This window comes from Sardina pilchardus, chromosome 12, assembly GCF_963854185.1.
Source record: "Sardina pilchardus chromosome 12, fSarPil1.1, whole genome shotgun sequence".
Classification (NCBI taxonomy): Eukaryota; Metazoa; Chordata; class Actinopteri; order Clupeiformes; family Clupeidae; genus Sardina; species Sardina pilchardus.
In genome coordinates this window covers 18,087,679-18,102,667 of record NC_085005.1, presented here as the reverse complement: position 1 = coordinate 18,102,667, position 14,989 = coordinate 18,087,679, and the positions used below count along the sequence as shown (strand labels likewise).

The 14,989-nt window shown below is 42.1% G+C and overlaps 1 protein-coding gene across 3 annotated transcripts in view; it reads left to right on the top strand.

The window, feature by feature from the left end:
* The first annotated feature begins 404 nt into the window (after positions 1-404).
* The window catches only part of LOC134098411 (titin-like), a 35,218-nt gene continuing 20,633 nt past the window's right edge, over positions 405-14,989 (top strand). For 2 of the 3 annotated variants that reach the window (XM_062551453.1, XM_062551452.1), the window contains exons 1-17: positions 405-458; positions 1,191-1,226; positions 1,875-2,153; positions 2,619-2,966; positions 3,087-3,365; positions 3,511-3,858; positions 3,982-4,260; positions 4,406-4,750; positions 6,435-6,713; positions 7,155-7,502; positions 7,622-7,900; positions 8,044-8,391; positions 8,535-8,813; positions 8,959-9,306; positions 9,427-9,705; positions 9,854-10,201; positions 12,714-12,992. In XM_062551453.1, the coding sequence (XP_062407437.1) occupies positions 428-458; positions 1,191-1,226; positions 1,875-2,153; positions 2,619-2,966; positions 3,087-3,365; positions 3,511-3,858; positions 3,982-4,260; positions 4,406-4,750; positions 6,435-6,713; positions 7,155-7,502; positions 7,622-7,900; positions 8,044-8,391; positions 8,535-8,813; positions 8,959-9,306; positions 9,427-9,705; positions 9,854-10,201; positions 12,714-12,992 (4,732 nt within the window). In that variant the 5' untranslated portion in view covers positions 405-427. The remainder of the gene's footprint in view (positions 459-1,190; positions 1,227-1,874; positions 2,154-2,618; positions 2,967-3,086; positions 3,366-3,510; positions 3,859-3,981; positions 4,261-4,405; positions 4,751-6,434; positions 6,714-7,154; positions 7,503-7,621; positions 7,901-8,043; positions 8,392-8,534; positions 8,814-8,958; positions 9,307-9,426; positions 9,706-9,853; positions 10,202-12,713; positions 12,993-14,989) is intronic. The other variant, XM_062551454.1, reaches the window with a different exon arrangement.

Here is a 14,989-nt window from a genome sequence, read left to right as displayed (position 1 = left end):
GCCCCCCCCCCCCCCCCCCCCCCCCCCAGAGCTTCCCCCCCCTTGGTTTAGAATCCATATCAGAATTCTCAATTATTGACCAATTATGGTCAGAGATGGTTGAAAAAGGGTTCTTAAGGATCTTTGTTATGGTTATTTGGCAGAGACCTTTGTCCAAAGCAACACACACAAACAATACAATAATATTTTTTTTTTACAGTTGGTCAGACTACAGTAGGGAGAATAGCAATATATATGAGAAAATAATGCAAATTCATCCAGTCCTTGTCCTTTGTCCTGTTTGTTTTGAATACATATTTACCATCAGGAGTGTCAACAATAAAAAGTCCATAGTCTGGCTTAGAAAGTAGAAGACAGGAAGTTGACTAGATGTATTTACGTCACTTATGTGAACAGTACAGATACGCTGAGACCAGAGTCAGTCAGCATGGAGCTCTCTGCATCATATCAGCTGTTATGTGAGTTATGTCTCTGTGCTTTTCTTTCAGTACTATGTGATTTTACTTTAACTTAGAAACAGGAACAGCAGCTATCAATTGATAGGCTACCATCTAATCTGCCTGCACATTTGAACATAACAATGAACAAAATTTTACCTGTCAACCTGTCTTCATATAAAAAAAAAAAAATCTGTACAGCGTCCTCACACTGATTACTGTAGGTAGTATATTATTCATCAATCATTTGGCTTATTTGTTGTTGGATGACAAGTGTAGACTAAACAGGTTATTTCGTATACATAAAGTTCATGAAGGTCCCTGCTTTCATATCACTGCTTGGATGTGGGACATTCAGGTTTTCACCATTTCTGGCACTGCTAGGCCTATATATCCCATAGCATAGAGCCAAGATGGATATGCTCAAGCTAATTGCATAGGATAACATTTTTGATATAAAATCACTATAAAAACAATATTTAGTTATTTTCTGAAATTCAGGTGAAGTCTGAATAAAGCATTCAATGTAATGTGCTAGATTAGAATAAATTACCTGAAATGCATGACATGTGTTTGTAGACTTAAAATGAATTATATATAATGACCTGTATAACATCAGGAATATAAACTTACTCCTTTAGAAATACTCAACATTGTTTCTGCAATGCCTTCTGAGCTATATTGGAAATGACTTACTGTCCAAGAGTGAATCAACATGTTATATGACTGGAAATTCTACTTCCTTTTGAACAGGGATAATTTCTGTTATTCTACTGAGACACACTGAAGGTAACTCGATATATTTTAATAAAATTGAGTATATGATTTCAAACCTATGTATAATAAGCATTGAAAACATTCATGAGTGTAATGTTCTGTACTTGACTAACTGAAGCATTGTAATAATACAACACTTTGCATAACCATCTCTTTATCCAAAAACAAATACTGTTATATAGCTTTCATTCCCATACCCCGACTATGGACGGTGTCATCCACAGGTCAGGAGTATTACACACAATCACCATACATCACATCTCCCTCCTTAAGATCCTGTAACAGTCTAACGGGTTTACAGTAACACTGTGCAAATCAAAATACTGCAGTTTGGCAATGCACCGTCTTCACCAGACTGAGGAGGTGAGAGACCAAGACAGATTTTCAGTGATGTGTACTGCAAGGAACTTAAAGCTAGACAGATGTTCCACCTCAGCACCACCGATGTGCAGGGGGATGTGTGCCCTGCTCACTTCTCAATGATCTCCTTGGTCTTCTGGGTGTTGAGTGCCAGGTGGAGGGAGGAGAGCCAACCTATCAGACAGATTTCAGCAATGTGAAGGGGCTCACTGAGTCATCTGTAAGGGACTGTTTTCTGAGCTGCTCTTTTGTATTAGTATAAACTCACTTAAGCTCACCTGTTTATCATCTGTGTCTCAGGTCTGTCTCCTTCAGCCTCTCTGCTCATTAGACCCAGCAGAACTCAGCTGTTTGAATCTGAGTCCGTCTCTCTGAGCTGTGAGGTGCTGGACAACTCTACTGGATGGAGAATTAGGTGGAACACAGACAAGGCAGAGGAGTCAGACTGTCCATTTGGTTGGAGATCAGATGCTGGACCCACATGCAGCACCAGCAGCATTTCATCATGGGATAAGAGAGTGTACTGGTGTGAGTCGGAATCTGGACAGCGCAGCAATGCTGTCAACATAACATTTAACTGTAAGTGTGTAAGAGAAATTTGCATTGCAGAAAAAGTAAGGTTTATTGATCTGTTTCTCTGTGTATGTGTTCTAATTGACCTCCACCAAGGAGGTATATATTTTCATCGGGGACCGGCATTTGTCTGTCTGTTTGTTAGCAAGATAACTAAAATAGTGATGGATGGATTTCGATGAAATTTTCAGGGAAAGTCGGACATGACCCAAGGAAGAAACGATAAACGATTTGGGACTGATGCGTAATTATGTGGGGATTCCAGAGGCGTTTATGTATTTAGCTTAGTGGTGTAATGGCATGGTATGGCCACGTGCTGGCGATCTGAATAGTTTAGGTTCAAATAAATGTATGACAACCAAGGAGGAACAATGCAGGCAGAGGTGGCTGCGCTCTCTGAGTGCTTTTCTAGTTAAATTATATATTTTTTCATAACACATTTTAGTGAATCTTTAAATTCTTCATCAACAGGGAAACCCCGTCCAGTTCTCAAAGTTTCCTCACACAGCTGGCTAGCTGAAGGAGACTCAGTGACTCTGAGCTGTGAGGTTACAGACACCTCCTTAAACTGGACATTCCTTTGGTACAGAGCAGTTCCCTCCAGAACTGTTCCGCATGGACAGAACTCACCTGATGTTCGCTACAGAGGGCACAAGTACTCTGTAGAGCTTCTCTCAGACAGCAGCAGAGGAGCTGGAGGCTCATACACTCTCAGCCCTGCCGCTCTTCAACACACTGGGCTTTATGTGTGCAGAGCAGAAGGAGGAGAGCCAACCTATCAGACAGAGTTCAGTGATGTGAAGGCTCTCTGGGTCACAGGTTTGTAAATACTATTACAGTTGCTCATTTGTCTCAGTTTAAATTCCTCTGAGTTTCAAATTGTTTCTTGACTGACTCTAACCCTGAGTCTTAAATTCAGCTTTCTTCACTGTGTCTCAGGTCTGTCTCCTCCAGCCTCTCTGGTCATCAGACCCAACAGAAATCAGCTGTTTCAATCTGAGTCCGTCTCTCTGAGCTGTGAGGTGCAGGACAACTCTACTGGATGGAGAATTAGGTTTAACACAGACAAGGCAGAGGAATCAGACTGTCCTCGTGGTTGGAGATCAGATGCTGGACCCACATGCAGCACCAGCAGCCTTTCATCATGGGATAGGGGGGTATACTGGTGTGAGTCAGACTCTGGAGAACACAGCAACGCTGTCAACATAACAGTTAACTGTAAGTATGAAAGATACATTTGCATAGCAGAAAATTGAAGGTTTATTGATCTGTTATTAAACCGTTATCTGTGTATGTCTTCTAGCTAAATTCTATTTTTTTCATAACACATTTTTGTGAAAATCGTTCAATTTCTCATCAACAGCAAGACCCCGTCTAGTTCTCAGATTTTCCTCACACAGCTGGCCAGCTGAAGGAGACTCAGTGACTCTGAGCTGTGAGGTGAGAGACACAACCTTTAACTGGACATTCCTCTGGTACAGAGCAGTTCCCTCCAGAACTGTTCCTTATGGACAGAACTCCCCTGATGTTCGCTACAAAGGGAACAAGTACTCTGTAGAGCTTCTCTCAGACAGCAGCAGAGGAGCTGGAGGCTCCTACACTCTCAGCCCTGCTGCTCTTCAACACACTGGGCTTTATGTGTGCAGAGCGGAGGGACGAGAGCCGACCTATCAGACAGAGTTCAGTGATGTGAAGGCCCTCTGGGTCACAGGTGAGTAAATACTACTAGAGCAGGTGCCCATTTGTTCCCATATTGACTCCCCTGAGTTTCAGACTGTTTCTTGACTGCCTCTAACCCTGAGTCTTACATTCAGCTTTCTTCACTGTGTCTCAGGTCTGTCTCCTCCAGCCTCTCTGGTTATCAGACCCAGCAGAACTCAGCTGTTTGAATCTGAGTCCGTCTCTCTGAGCTGTGAGGTGCAGGACAACTCTACTGGATGGAGGCTGGAATGGTCCACGCACATGGAAAAGAAGTCAGACTGTCCTTATCGTTGGAGATCAGATGTTGGACCCACATGCAGCACCAGCAGCACTTCAGTATTGGATACAGGGGTGTACTGGTGTGAGTCGGAATCTGGACAACACAGCAACGCTGTCAACATAACATTTAACTGTAAGTGTGTAAGAGAAATTTGCATACAGTAGCAGGAAAATTAGGGTTTATTGATCTGTTTTTAAACAGTTCTTGGTGTATGTGTTGTACATTGTGTATTTTTTCAACACATTTTTGTGAAAATCTTTCAATTGCTCATCAACAGCAAGACCCCGTCCAGTTCTCGGAGTTTCCCCACACAGCTGGCCAGCTGAAGGAGACTCAGTGACTCTGAGCTGTGAGGTTAGAGACACCTCCTTCAACTGGACGTTCCTCTGGTACAGAGCTGTTTTTTCCAGAATTGTTCCTTCTGGACAGAACTCACCTGATGTTCACTACCGAGGGAACAAATACTCTGTAGAGCTTCTCTCAGAGAGCAGAGGAGCTGGAGGCTCATACACTCTCAGCCCTGCTGCTCTTCAACACACTGGGCTATATGTGTGCAGAGCAGAGGGAGGAGAGCCAACCTATCAGACAAGGTTCAGTGATGTGAAGACTCTCTGGGTCACAGGTGAGTATATACTGTATTACAGGTGCTCATTTGTCTCAGTTCAGACTCCCCTGAGTTTCAGACTGTTTCTTGACTGACTAACCCTGAGTCTTAGGTGCTGTGTCCACCAATTTCCTCGGCGCTTCAGGAAGTGTTTATTGTTGCTAAGTTACCAAAACCGGAGACGGTTTATAACGAGAAGCGACATTGACGAGCCCGGCGCTGTTCTAAAAGTTGAACAGATTTCAACTTTGAGCGCTGCGGTAAAAAACGTCAGCGCCGATAGATTTTTTCTGCCGAGGGCGCTCAGCGCTGTGAAAACTGGGCTACAAAGACTTTATATTGAAAATTGTCGCCGTCGATGCAAAATACGCGATTGGTGGACACAGGGCCTTAAATTCGGTTTTTAAGTGATGATGTAATAATGGGATAATAAATCTCTTTCCGGGTCCAATGGCTTTCAGACTCACATGTTTTTCTCCATAGACAGTAAAATAAAAAAAGAATTCAGCTATTCTGAGTAGCCTTTAAGAAAATGTTAATCTGAATACTGACTTGTTGCCTCAACCTAATAAAATCCTCTAATTCGTGGAAGCCTGCCATTACAAAAAAGAATTGCTGGATTTACATGATTTTATCATGTACAACGGTTGCACATTAATTAAATGTCTAAGTTTATGAAAGTAATTCATGCTGTGACAACCCAATTTGATCAAGTAATTTAAATGGAATTGATTAATTTCAGTTTATATGAAGTATTTGTATGTAAAATAAACATCGTTGTGTGATACAAGCGGCATGGAAAGTAGGCCTAAGCATTCAGTTGTACTACTTAGTATAGCAACATCAATGTTAAAGCACAACTATGTTGTGCCACAGTAAGAAGCATTCATTGGAGTTGAAAACATACACTATGGAACCACTGATATCTTTTGCATGCTCAATACCTAACACATTCATGGTTTGAACAAAGCATGGTTCATCTCAAATCATAACTCAACTCCAAATTCTACTGGTCTCTAAGCATAGTGCCCCTTAAGAAACTCATGTGAAAACTTGTGGCACTACGATTAGCCAGATGATTATCTCAGTGTTCTTGCAAAGGCTAATGGGAACACAAATGTAATGGTGACACGAAGGCATCCCATGTGTTCATTTGCCTTACTGGTTCAGTACTGTAGGTGCTTCACATTGAACTAACATGATTTAGTTGGATGGATTCATTGTTGTGGCAAAATATGTCAGTTCAACGTAATAATATTGTGTTTGAAAGAAAAGCATGAGTTTGTTTAATTGTGTTGTGGTTTAGTAAATGTGACAAACAATATTTTCCTTTACCTTATGATTCAATTAGAAGAAGTTGATTACTCAATTGGAATGACTATTTGAACAAAATAAGGATGTGTTTCATCCAGAACTAGACTTTTTCATGTAATTGTAACATCATATGGTTTGAAACAGCCCTGACTTTTCCTTTTTTTATAGAGTAGCCTTAAATATATCATCTGGCTGCAAAGCAACAGCAACTACTCTATTAAAGTTTAGCTTTTGTTTTACAATTGCTAAAACGGAGGTGATGATGACAAATTTCACAGGTTGCAAAAACCGTCTGGCTGCACTAGTAAACGTCTTCTCATGAAAAAAGCTGTTGGGCCCATGACATCGGACTTAAGATCCGAATTCAGCTTTCTTCACTGTGTCTCAGGTCTGTATCCTCCAGCATCTCTGGTCATCAGACCCAACAGAACTCAGCTGTTTGAATCTGAGTCCGTCTCTCTGAGCTGTGAGGTGCAGGACAACTCTACTGGATGGAGACTGAGATGGAACACAGACAGAGAGGAGAAGTCAGACTGTCCTCGTGGTTGGAGATCAGATGCTGGACCCACATGCAGCACCAGCAGCATTTCAGAATGGGATAATGGAGTATACTGGTGTGAGTCAAAATCTGAACAACACAGCAACGCTGTCAACATAACGTTTAACTGTAAGTATGTAAGAGAAATTTGCATAGTGGTCGGCAGGCCAACACCAGGAAATGTGCTTGAAAAACATTTTTGATGGCATTCTTTGTTAAAAGTTGGCAGCCATGCTAGAAGTTATTAGAGGGCTCCAAGGTACCAGAATCCAGTGGTTTCCAAAATCATATTCATAATTTAAGGTCAAATTTGAAGGTCAAAAGGTCAAGAACAATAGATTTTATGGTTCGTCTTTTTGGGGGGGCTCTATTTTCATGGCACTCTTTTTGAAAAGTTGGCAACCATGCTAGAAGTTATTGTTATTGTACGTTTTTTTTACGGTCTTGGCCTGCCGACTATGGCAGAAAAGTGAAGTTTTTTTTATCTGTTATTAAACATTTATCTTTGTGTGTCTTCCTGTTAAATTCCATTTTATGACTTTTGAAAATCTTTCAATTGCTCATCAACAGCGAGACCCCGTCCAGTTCTCAGAGTTTCCCCACACAGCTGGCCAGCTGAAGGAGACTCAGTGACTCTGAGCTGTGAGGTTACAGACACCTCCTTAAACTGGACGTTCCTCTGGTACAGAGCAGTTCCCTCCAGAACTGTTCCTAATAGAAAGAACTCACCTGATGTTCACTACAAAGGGAACACTTACTCTGTAGAGCCTGTCTCAGATAGCAGCAGAGGAGCTGGAGGCTCCTACACTCTCAGCCCTGCTGCTCTTCAACACACTGGGCTTTATGTGTGCAGAGCAAAGGGAGGAGAGCCAACCTATCGGACAGAGTTCAGTGATGTGAAGGCTATCTGGGTCACAGGTGAGTAGATATTCCCACAAGTGCTCATTTGTCTCAGTTTAGAGTCCTCTGAGCTTCACACTGTTGCTTGACTTCCCTAACCCTGAGTCTTAAATTCAGCTTTCTTCACTGTGTCTCAGGTCTGTCTCCTCCAGCCTCTCTGATCATCAGACCCAGCAGAACTCAGCTGTTTGAATCTGAGTCCGTCACTCTGAGCTGTGAGGTGCCGGACGACTCTGCTGGATGGAGGTTGAGATGGAACACCGACAAGAAAGAGGAATCAGACTGTCCTCGTGATTGGAGATCAGATGCTGGACCCACATGCAGCACCAGCAGTATTTCAGTGTCGGATAAGGGAGTTTATTGGTGTGAGTCAGAATCTGGACAACACAGCAACGCTGTCAACATAACATTTAACTGTAAGTATGAGAGGAACATTTGCATTGCAGAAAAGGTTTATCGATCTGTTCTTGAATAGTTATCTGTGTATGTCTTTTGGTGAAAATTGTTTTGTTTTTTCATAACACATTTTAGTGACAATCTTTCAATTGCTCATCAACAGCAAAACCCCAACTAGTTCTCAGAGTTTCCCCACACAGCTGGCCATCTGAAGGAAACTCAACCACTCTGGGCTGTGAGGTTAGAGACACCTTCTTAAACTGGACGTTCCTCTGGTACAGAGCAGTTCCCTCCAGATTTGTTCCTAATGGACAGAACTTACCTGATGTTCGCTACAAAGGGAACAAGTACTCTGTAGAGCTTCTCTCAGACAGCAGCAGAGGAGCTGGAGGCTCCTACACTCTCAGCCCTGCTGCTCTTCAACACACTGGGCTTTATGTGTGCAGAGCAGAGGGAGGAGAGCCAACCTATCAGACAGCGTTCAGTGATGTGAAGGCTCTCTGGGTCACAGGTGAGTAGATATTCCCAACCTCCTACAAGTGGTCATATGTCTCAGTTTAGACTCCCCTGAGGTTCAGACTGTTGCTTCACTGACTCTTAGTGACTCTCACTAACCCCTGAGTCTTAAATTCAGCTTTCTTCACTGTGTCTCAGGTTTGTCTCCTCCAGCCTCTCTGGTCATCAGCCCCAGCAGAACTCGGCTGTTTCATTCTGAGCCCGTCTCTCTGAGCTGTGAGGTGCAGGACAACTCTACTGGATGGAGGCTGAGATGGAACACAGACAGAGAAGAGGAGTCAGACTGTCCTCATCGTTGGGGATCAGATGTTGGACCCACATGCAGAACCAGCAGCGCTTCACTATTTGATGATGGAGTGTACTGGTGTGAGTCGGAATCTGGACAACACAGCAACGCTGTCAACATAACATTTAACTGTAAGTATGTAAGAGAAAGTTGCATAGCGGAAAAGTAAAGGTTATTTATCTGTAATTAAACAGTTATCTCTGTATATCTTCCAGTTAAATTCTATTTTCTTCATAAGACAGTTTTTTTGAAAATCTTTCAATTGCTCATCAACAGCGAGACCCCGTTCAGTTCTCAGAGTTTCCCCACACAGCTGGCTAGCTGAAGGAGACTCAGTGACTCTGAGCTGTGAGGTTAGATACACCTCCTCAGACTGGACATTCCTCTGGTACAGAGCAGTTCTCTCCAGAACTGCTCCTTATGGACAGAACTCACCTTATGTTCGCTACAAAGGGAACACTTACTCTGTAGAGCTTCTCTCAGACAGCAGCAGAGGAGCTGGAGGCTCATACACTCTCAGCCCTGCTGCTGTTCAACACACTGGGCTTTATGTGTGCAGAGCAGAGGGAGGAGAGCCAACCTATCAGACAGAGTTCAGTGATGTGAAGGCTCTCTGGGTCACAGGTTTGTAAATACTATTACAGTTGCTCATTTGTCTCAGTTTGGACTCCCCTGAGTTTCTGACTGTTGCTGGACTGATTCTAACATTGAGTCTTACATTCAGCTTTCTTCACTGTGTCTCAGGTCTGTCTCCTCCAGTCTCTCTGGTCATCAGCCCCAGCAGAACTCAGCTGTTTGAATCTGAGTCCGTCTCTCTGAGCTGTGAGGTGCAGGACGACTCTACTGGATGGAGAATTAGATGGAACACAGACAGAGACGAGGAGTCAGACTGTCCCCGTGGTTGGAGATCAGATGTTGGACCCACATGCAGCACCAGCAGCATTTCAGCAAATGATAAGGGAGTGTACTGGTGTGAGTCGGAATCTGGACAGCGCAGCAATGCTGTCAACATAACATTCAACTGTAAGTATACAAGAGAAATTTGCATTGCAGAAAAGTGAAGGTTTATCGATCTGTTATTAAACAGTTATCTGTGTATGCCATCTAGTTAAAATGTATTTTTGTTTTCATCACACTTTTTAGTAAAAATATTTCAATTGCTCATCAACAGCAAAACCCCAACTAGTTCTCAGAGTTTTCCCACACAGCTGGACAGCTGAAGGAGACTCAGTGACTCTGGGCTGTGAGGTTAGAGACACCTCCTTAAACTGGACGTTCCTCTGGTACAGAGCAGTTCCCTCCAGCACTGTTCCTAATAGACAGCACTCGTCTGATGTTCGCTACAGAGGGAACACTTACTCTGTAGAGCTTCTCTCAGACAGCAGCAGAGGAGCTGGAGGCTCATACACTCTCAGCCCTGCTGCTCTTCAACACACTGGGCTTTATGTGTGCAGAGCAGAGGGAGGAGAGCCAACCTATCAGACAAAGTTCAGTGATGTGAATGCCCTCTGGGTCACAGGTGAGTAAATATTCCTACAAGTTGACATTTGTCTCTTGACTGACTCTAACCCTACATGTAGCTGTTTCTCAAAGTCAAGAGCACATGAGAGAATGCTTTCTTGCGAGTCGGGTGCTATAGAGACAAGGCTACACACAGGGCATGAAATTGGCACCCGCCAACTAGCCAAATGCGGGTAACTTTTGTGATTGGCAGGTGAAACTTTCAACCTACCTGCCACATTGGCGGGTAGCCAATAAAACAACGAAACACTGAAAAACACTGTTAAAACGAGACTCGCAACAATGTTTACAGAGATACACTGTAACACCATGTAAGATCGGGTGATTGTCTTGACTGATATGCCTGTCTACACTGATGCCATTCAAAAGAAGTTTTGCTCGTTACTCCAGTAATGAGCTGTGCTTAGGCTATGTATATTTTGTTCATTTTTATTTTGGACACAAAAAAATTTGGCTGGTAAAAGAACACAGTGGCTGGTGGATTTCAAAATCCACCCGCCACAATGGCTGGTGGCCAAAAAAGTTAACTTCATGCCCTGGCTACACACCTTCCCAGTACCTTTCCCAGCTGTCAAGATCATATGCAATGGAACAGCCCAGCGAATGTGGAAGTGCACGTCAACCGTGCACAGTTCTGCATACGCACGCCATGTGAACTGGACGCCGTAGAGATTGTGCTGCTTTACAGGAGTGCCGACAGCAGTCAGTTCAGAAGGAGGGGCCAATGTCGGCATCACCTTAACGGTATCCGCCGTTCATTCCGACATACCAGCACTCCGACATTGACGTCCAATTGTCGTAGTGGAGGCATGTCTCCTTATGGGAAAAAGTCCCACCACTCCGACATATTTTTTTTTTCATGGTCGCAGTGGCGGTATTTAACTTTTTTTTTCAAACAACGTGCCATTCCGACATGAGGTAATTAATAGGCTATTAATGTTACAGTTATTATTTTCCTGTCACTTCGTCTGTTTTATGACCTAGAAGGTTGTATTTGGCATCTGTGGATAGCTCTAGCTCTCCTCTTTTATCTGACATGCAAGCCATATATTTTTTACCATGGTTTCACGAGTAGCCTAAATCAAACGAAAGTAGCGGTAGCCGAAGCTATATGACATTCTTATTTGTTTGTCACTTCGTCTGTTTTTATAACACAAAAGGATCGATGTGTTTGGTATCAATGGAAAGCTCTGTTTCTCCTCTTTCATTTGATATGCGTGTCTGTTGCCTGCGATGCCTGGTCCCGGAGTAATCCAAGCGAGAGCAGTGGCTGCGTGGAGCAATATAGACTGTAAATATGATAGGCCTATACTTTGATTTAAATTCATGATTTTATTTTATTTTCATACTTGATCGTACAGACACTGTCTAGTCTCGTTAAAGCCCCGGTTCTGCTCTTTCATGCAATATAGGTCTCATCTCGCTATGACTAATAATCGCGGAGCAATGTACAGAGAAAAATGGGTGTGTTTTTTGACGCACTTTGCGTCCGTCGGGCTCATAGGGTCCGTTAAATTGTCTTGGAAAAAAATAGGATTTGTAAATTGTCGGAATGGGGGTACTAAAATGTGTCGGATTGGCAGCATGTCTAAATAGCAGCATGTCGAAATAGAGGCATGTCTAAATGGAAGCATGTCGTAGTGGTGGCATGTCTGAGTGGCAGCATGTAACCCTCCTTAACTGTGCTGCTGCACTTTCCTCTAAACAAACTTTTTTCACACTTCACTTGGTCTTCACATATTATAATCCGTTATGTTAGTAGTGTCAATGGTACATTTTGGCAACGGTAATGGTAGCTTAGTCTGTTAAGCCTGCTCAAACTTGGGCGAAGTTACTCACAGATTTCATCTCTGGTTTCGGTTTAGATTTTTGTTTTCGATCGTTTTGTGCTTGCATATTTCTCTGCAGAGCTTCCCTGACAGCTTTAGCGTGTATATTTATTTATTTTACATATATAGGCTATATATAAATATATAAATGGCAAGCGTGGTTCTTCTTGTTCCTTATGCGTCTCAGACTTCCAGATGTAAACAAGGAGCGATCGTCTCCTGCAGAAACTGCAAGGTTGCAATAGCGGATAGGGACACTGGGGGCGGGAGGAAATATTACTGTTTTCGATGAAACTGGTCAGTCAAGCAAAACAACAATTTCTGAGCGATTTTATGACTATGAAAAAGTTGCATAGGGTCTCTTTAACAAAATACTTCAGAACTTATATATCTCCCATCTCCCACTTTTTTTAAAAAAATCAGACCACCAGAGAATTTCTAATCATTCATGCACAAAGGATTGTGGGTGATTTCTGAACACTGAGGATCCATCGATGCATCCTACGAAATTCTTAGAGCAAAGGACTCAGTAGCCGGCTTGATAGAATTTTAAAGCATCCTTGGCATTGACGAGATTCGATGACGTAAAGTACTTGAAAAAGTGGCTTTGAAGGACCCATCCTTGACTTTGAGAAACAGCGTGCCTGAGTCTTAAATGCAGCTTTCTTCACTGTGTCTCAGGTCTGTCTCCTCCAGTCTCTCTGGTCATCAGACCTAGCAGAACTCAGCTGTTTGAATCTGAGTCCGTCTCTCTGAGCTGTGAGGTGCAGGACGACTCTACTGGATGGAGACTGAGATGGTTCACACGCAGAGAAGAGGAGTCAGGCTGTCCTCGTTATTGGAGATCAGATGTTGGACCCACATGCAGCATCAGCAGCACTTCAGCATCGGATAAGGGAGTGTACTGGTGTGAGTCAGAATCTGGACAACACAGCAATGCTGTCAACATAACATTTAACTGTAAGTATGTAAGAGAAACTTGCATATGAAAAAAATAGAATTGACTCAGTCAGAACACATACACAGATAACTGTTTAATAAGGGTCATTCCATGTGAAATCACCCAATTTCAGCTATTTGGAAAGTGACCCTCTTCAAAACAACCTGAAAAAAAATCACAGGTGTTTATAGACTAAACATATGCATAAATCTCACATAGTATACTGTATCTCTATCACTAATGGTTCCAAATCTACAGCCCTTTGAAGCTTCAAGTCATTTTAAGCAGTGTGGTGAACAATCATTTTTGTTCAACTTGCTGTATTATTGGCTCCTTTGGTATTTCACACACATTAGTGAAACTATGTGAATAGGAGCACATGTTCCTGTTGAATTAAAGAATCCAATCAGATCAGAGGTATCTTTTGTAATTTCCCCTCTGCAAAGCTCTGAAAATGGCTATAAATTCATTATGTGAAAAAACATCACCTTTGAGGGCTTCTCATTCAAAAAGTATGAGATGCAAATTCATCAGATTCTTTCCCCATTCATATATGGACTATAAGGTCATGTCATTGTCCATGTATTAACTCAGATTTTTTTTACTTTAATTTTGATCATTATCATATTGTCAGAGCATTTCTTTTTAATTGGGCTTGATATTCAAAAGCCCATTTCTTTACCTCCGCCAAGGAGGTATACGTTTTCATCGGGGACCGGCGTTTGTCTGTCTGTTTGTCTGTTTGTTAGCAAGATAACTCAAAAAGTGATGGATGGATTTCGATGGGATTTTCAGGGAAGGTCATAAATGACCCAACGAAGAAACGATTAAATGTTGGGAGTAATCCGTAATTCCGTCTGGATTCCGGAGCCGTTTATGTGTTTCGCTTAGTGGTGTAATGGCATGGTATGGCCACGTGGTGGCGATCTGAATAGTTTAGGTTCAAATGTATGACAACCTAGGAAGAACAATACAGGCCGAGGTCTGCGCTCCCCGAGCGCTTTTTATAGTTCTCTTCTCATTTCACCATGTGGACAGTAAAAAGGATTTTATTTTATTTTTTATTTTTTTTTTTTGATTTTATCATATATTTTTTATATGTGAGGGCCATCTGTCCAACATTTGGGCTTTGTAACGATGCGTGCCCGAGCGGGTGGATTGGTCAGAGCTGAATGATGGACAAATGCAGTAGTCTTTAGTCCAAAGAGGAACTTCTTTATTACAGTTTTTTTCAATTGCTTACACACAATTTTTCAAACCGAGTTCTTTTTAACAAAATTTAAGCACAGGTATCCAAGCGCCACACTCAGTTTGCATAATTCCTAAATTCTTTGCAAAATGAAACACTTCAGTCAAAACAAACACACTTCAGTCAAAACATACACACTTCAGTCAAAACATACACATATTTGTAAAAATGCTATTAGTTGTCATTTAACAAACACAGTCCTCAATTATCAGACACTATTGGAGCCAGTTTCACACTGCAGTGATAAATGCAAAACGCATTTGTAAAAAGAAAAATTAGGAAATAGCATGTGCTAGATTTTTGCCCAGACATTGTTATGTAAGGGATCATTTAGATGTCCAAAAAATAGTGACAAACCCACAACATTCTTCATGATTAGTTCGACATAGGGAAAGTGTACATAAATAGGTCTATAAACTTGCACTTGCACTGTACAACACTGAAGACTGCTGTAGACTGAATATTTCAAGTATTTCTTTCAATACTTACAGTATTTCTAACCATAATCAATTACAGTAATCAACCAACAATGAAATCAATTGAACAAATAAAATCTGTAGACAAACAAAAACTACTGCATAAAGTAGGCTACATACACTTTGACTCTGAAGAGCAACTGCAAAAGCAACAAGACTGTATAGCACACCTGAGTGCTGCGTTTTCAATTTTGCACATGTGTGCTTACACACCTGGTGGATGTGATTATCCAATTCGTTCATTAGTGTAGTCATTGGCAATCCGGGGCTTTGTAATGACAAGGAAGTAACC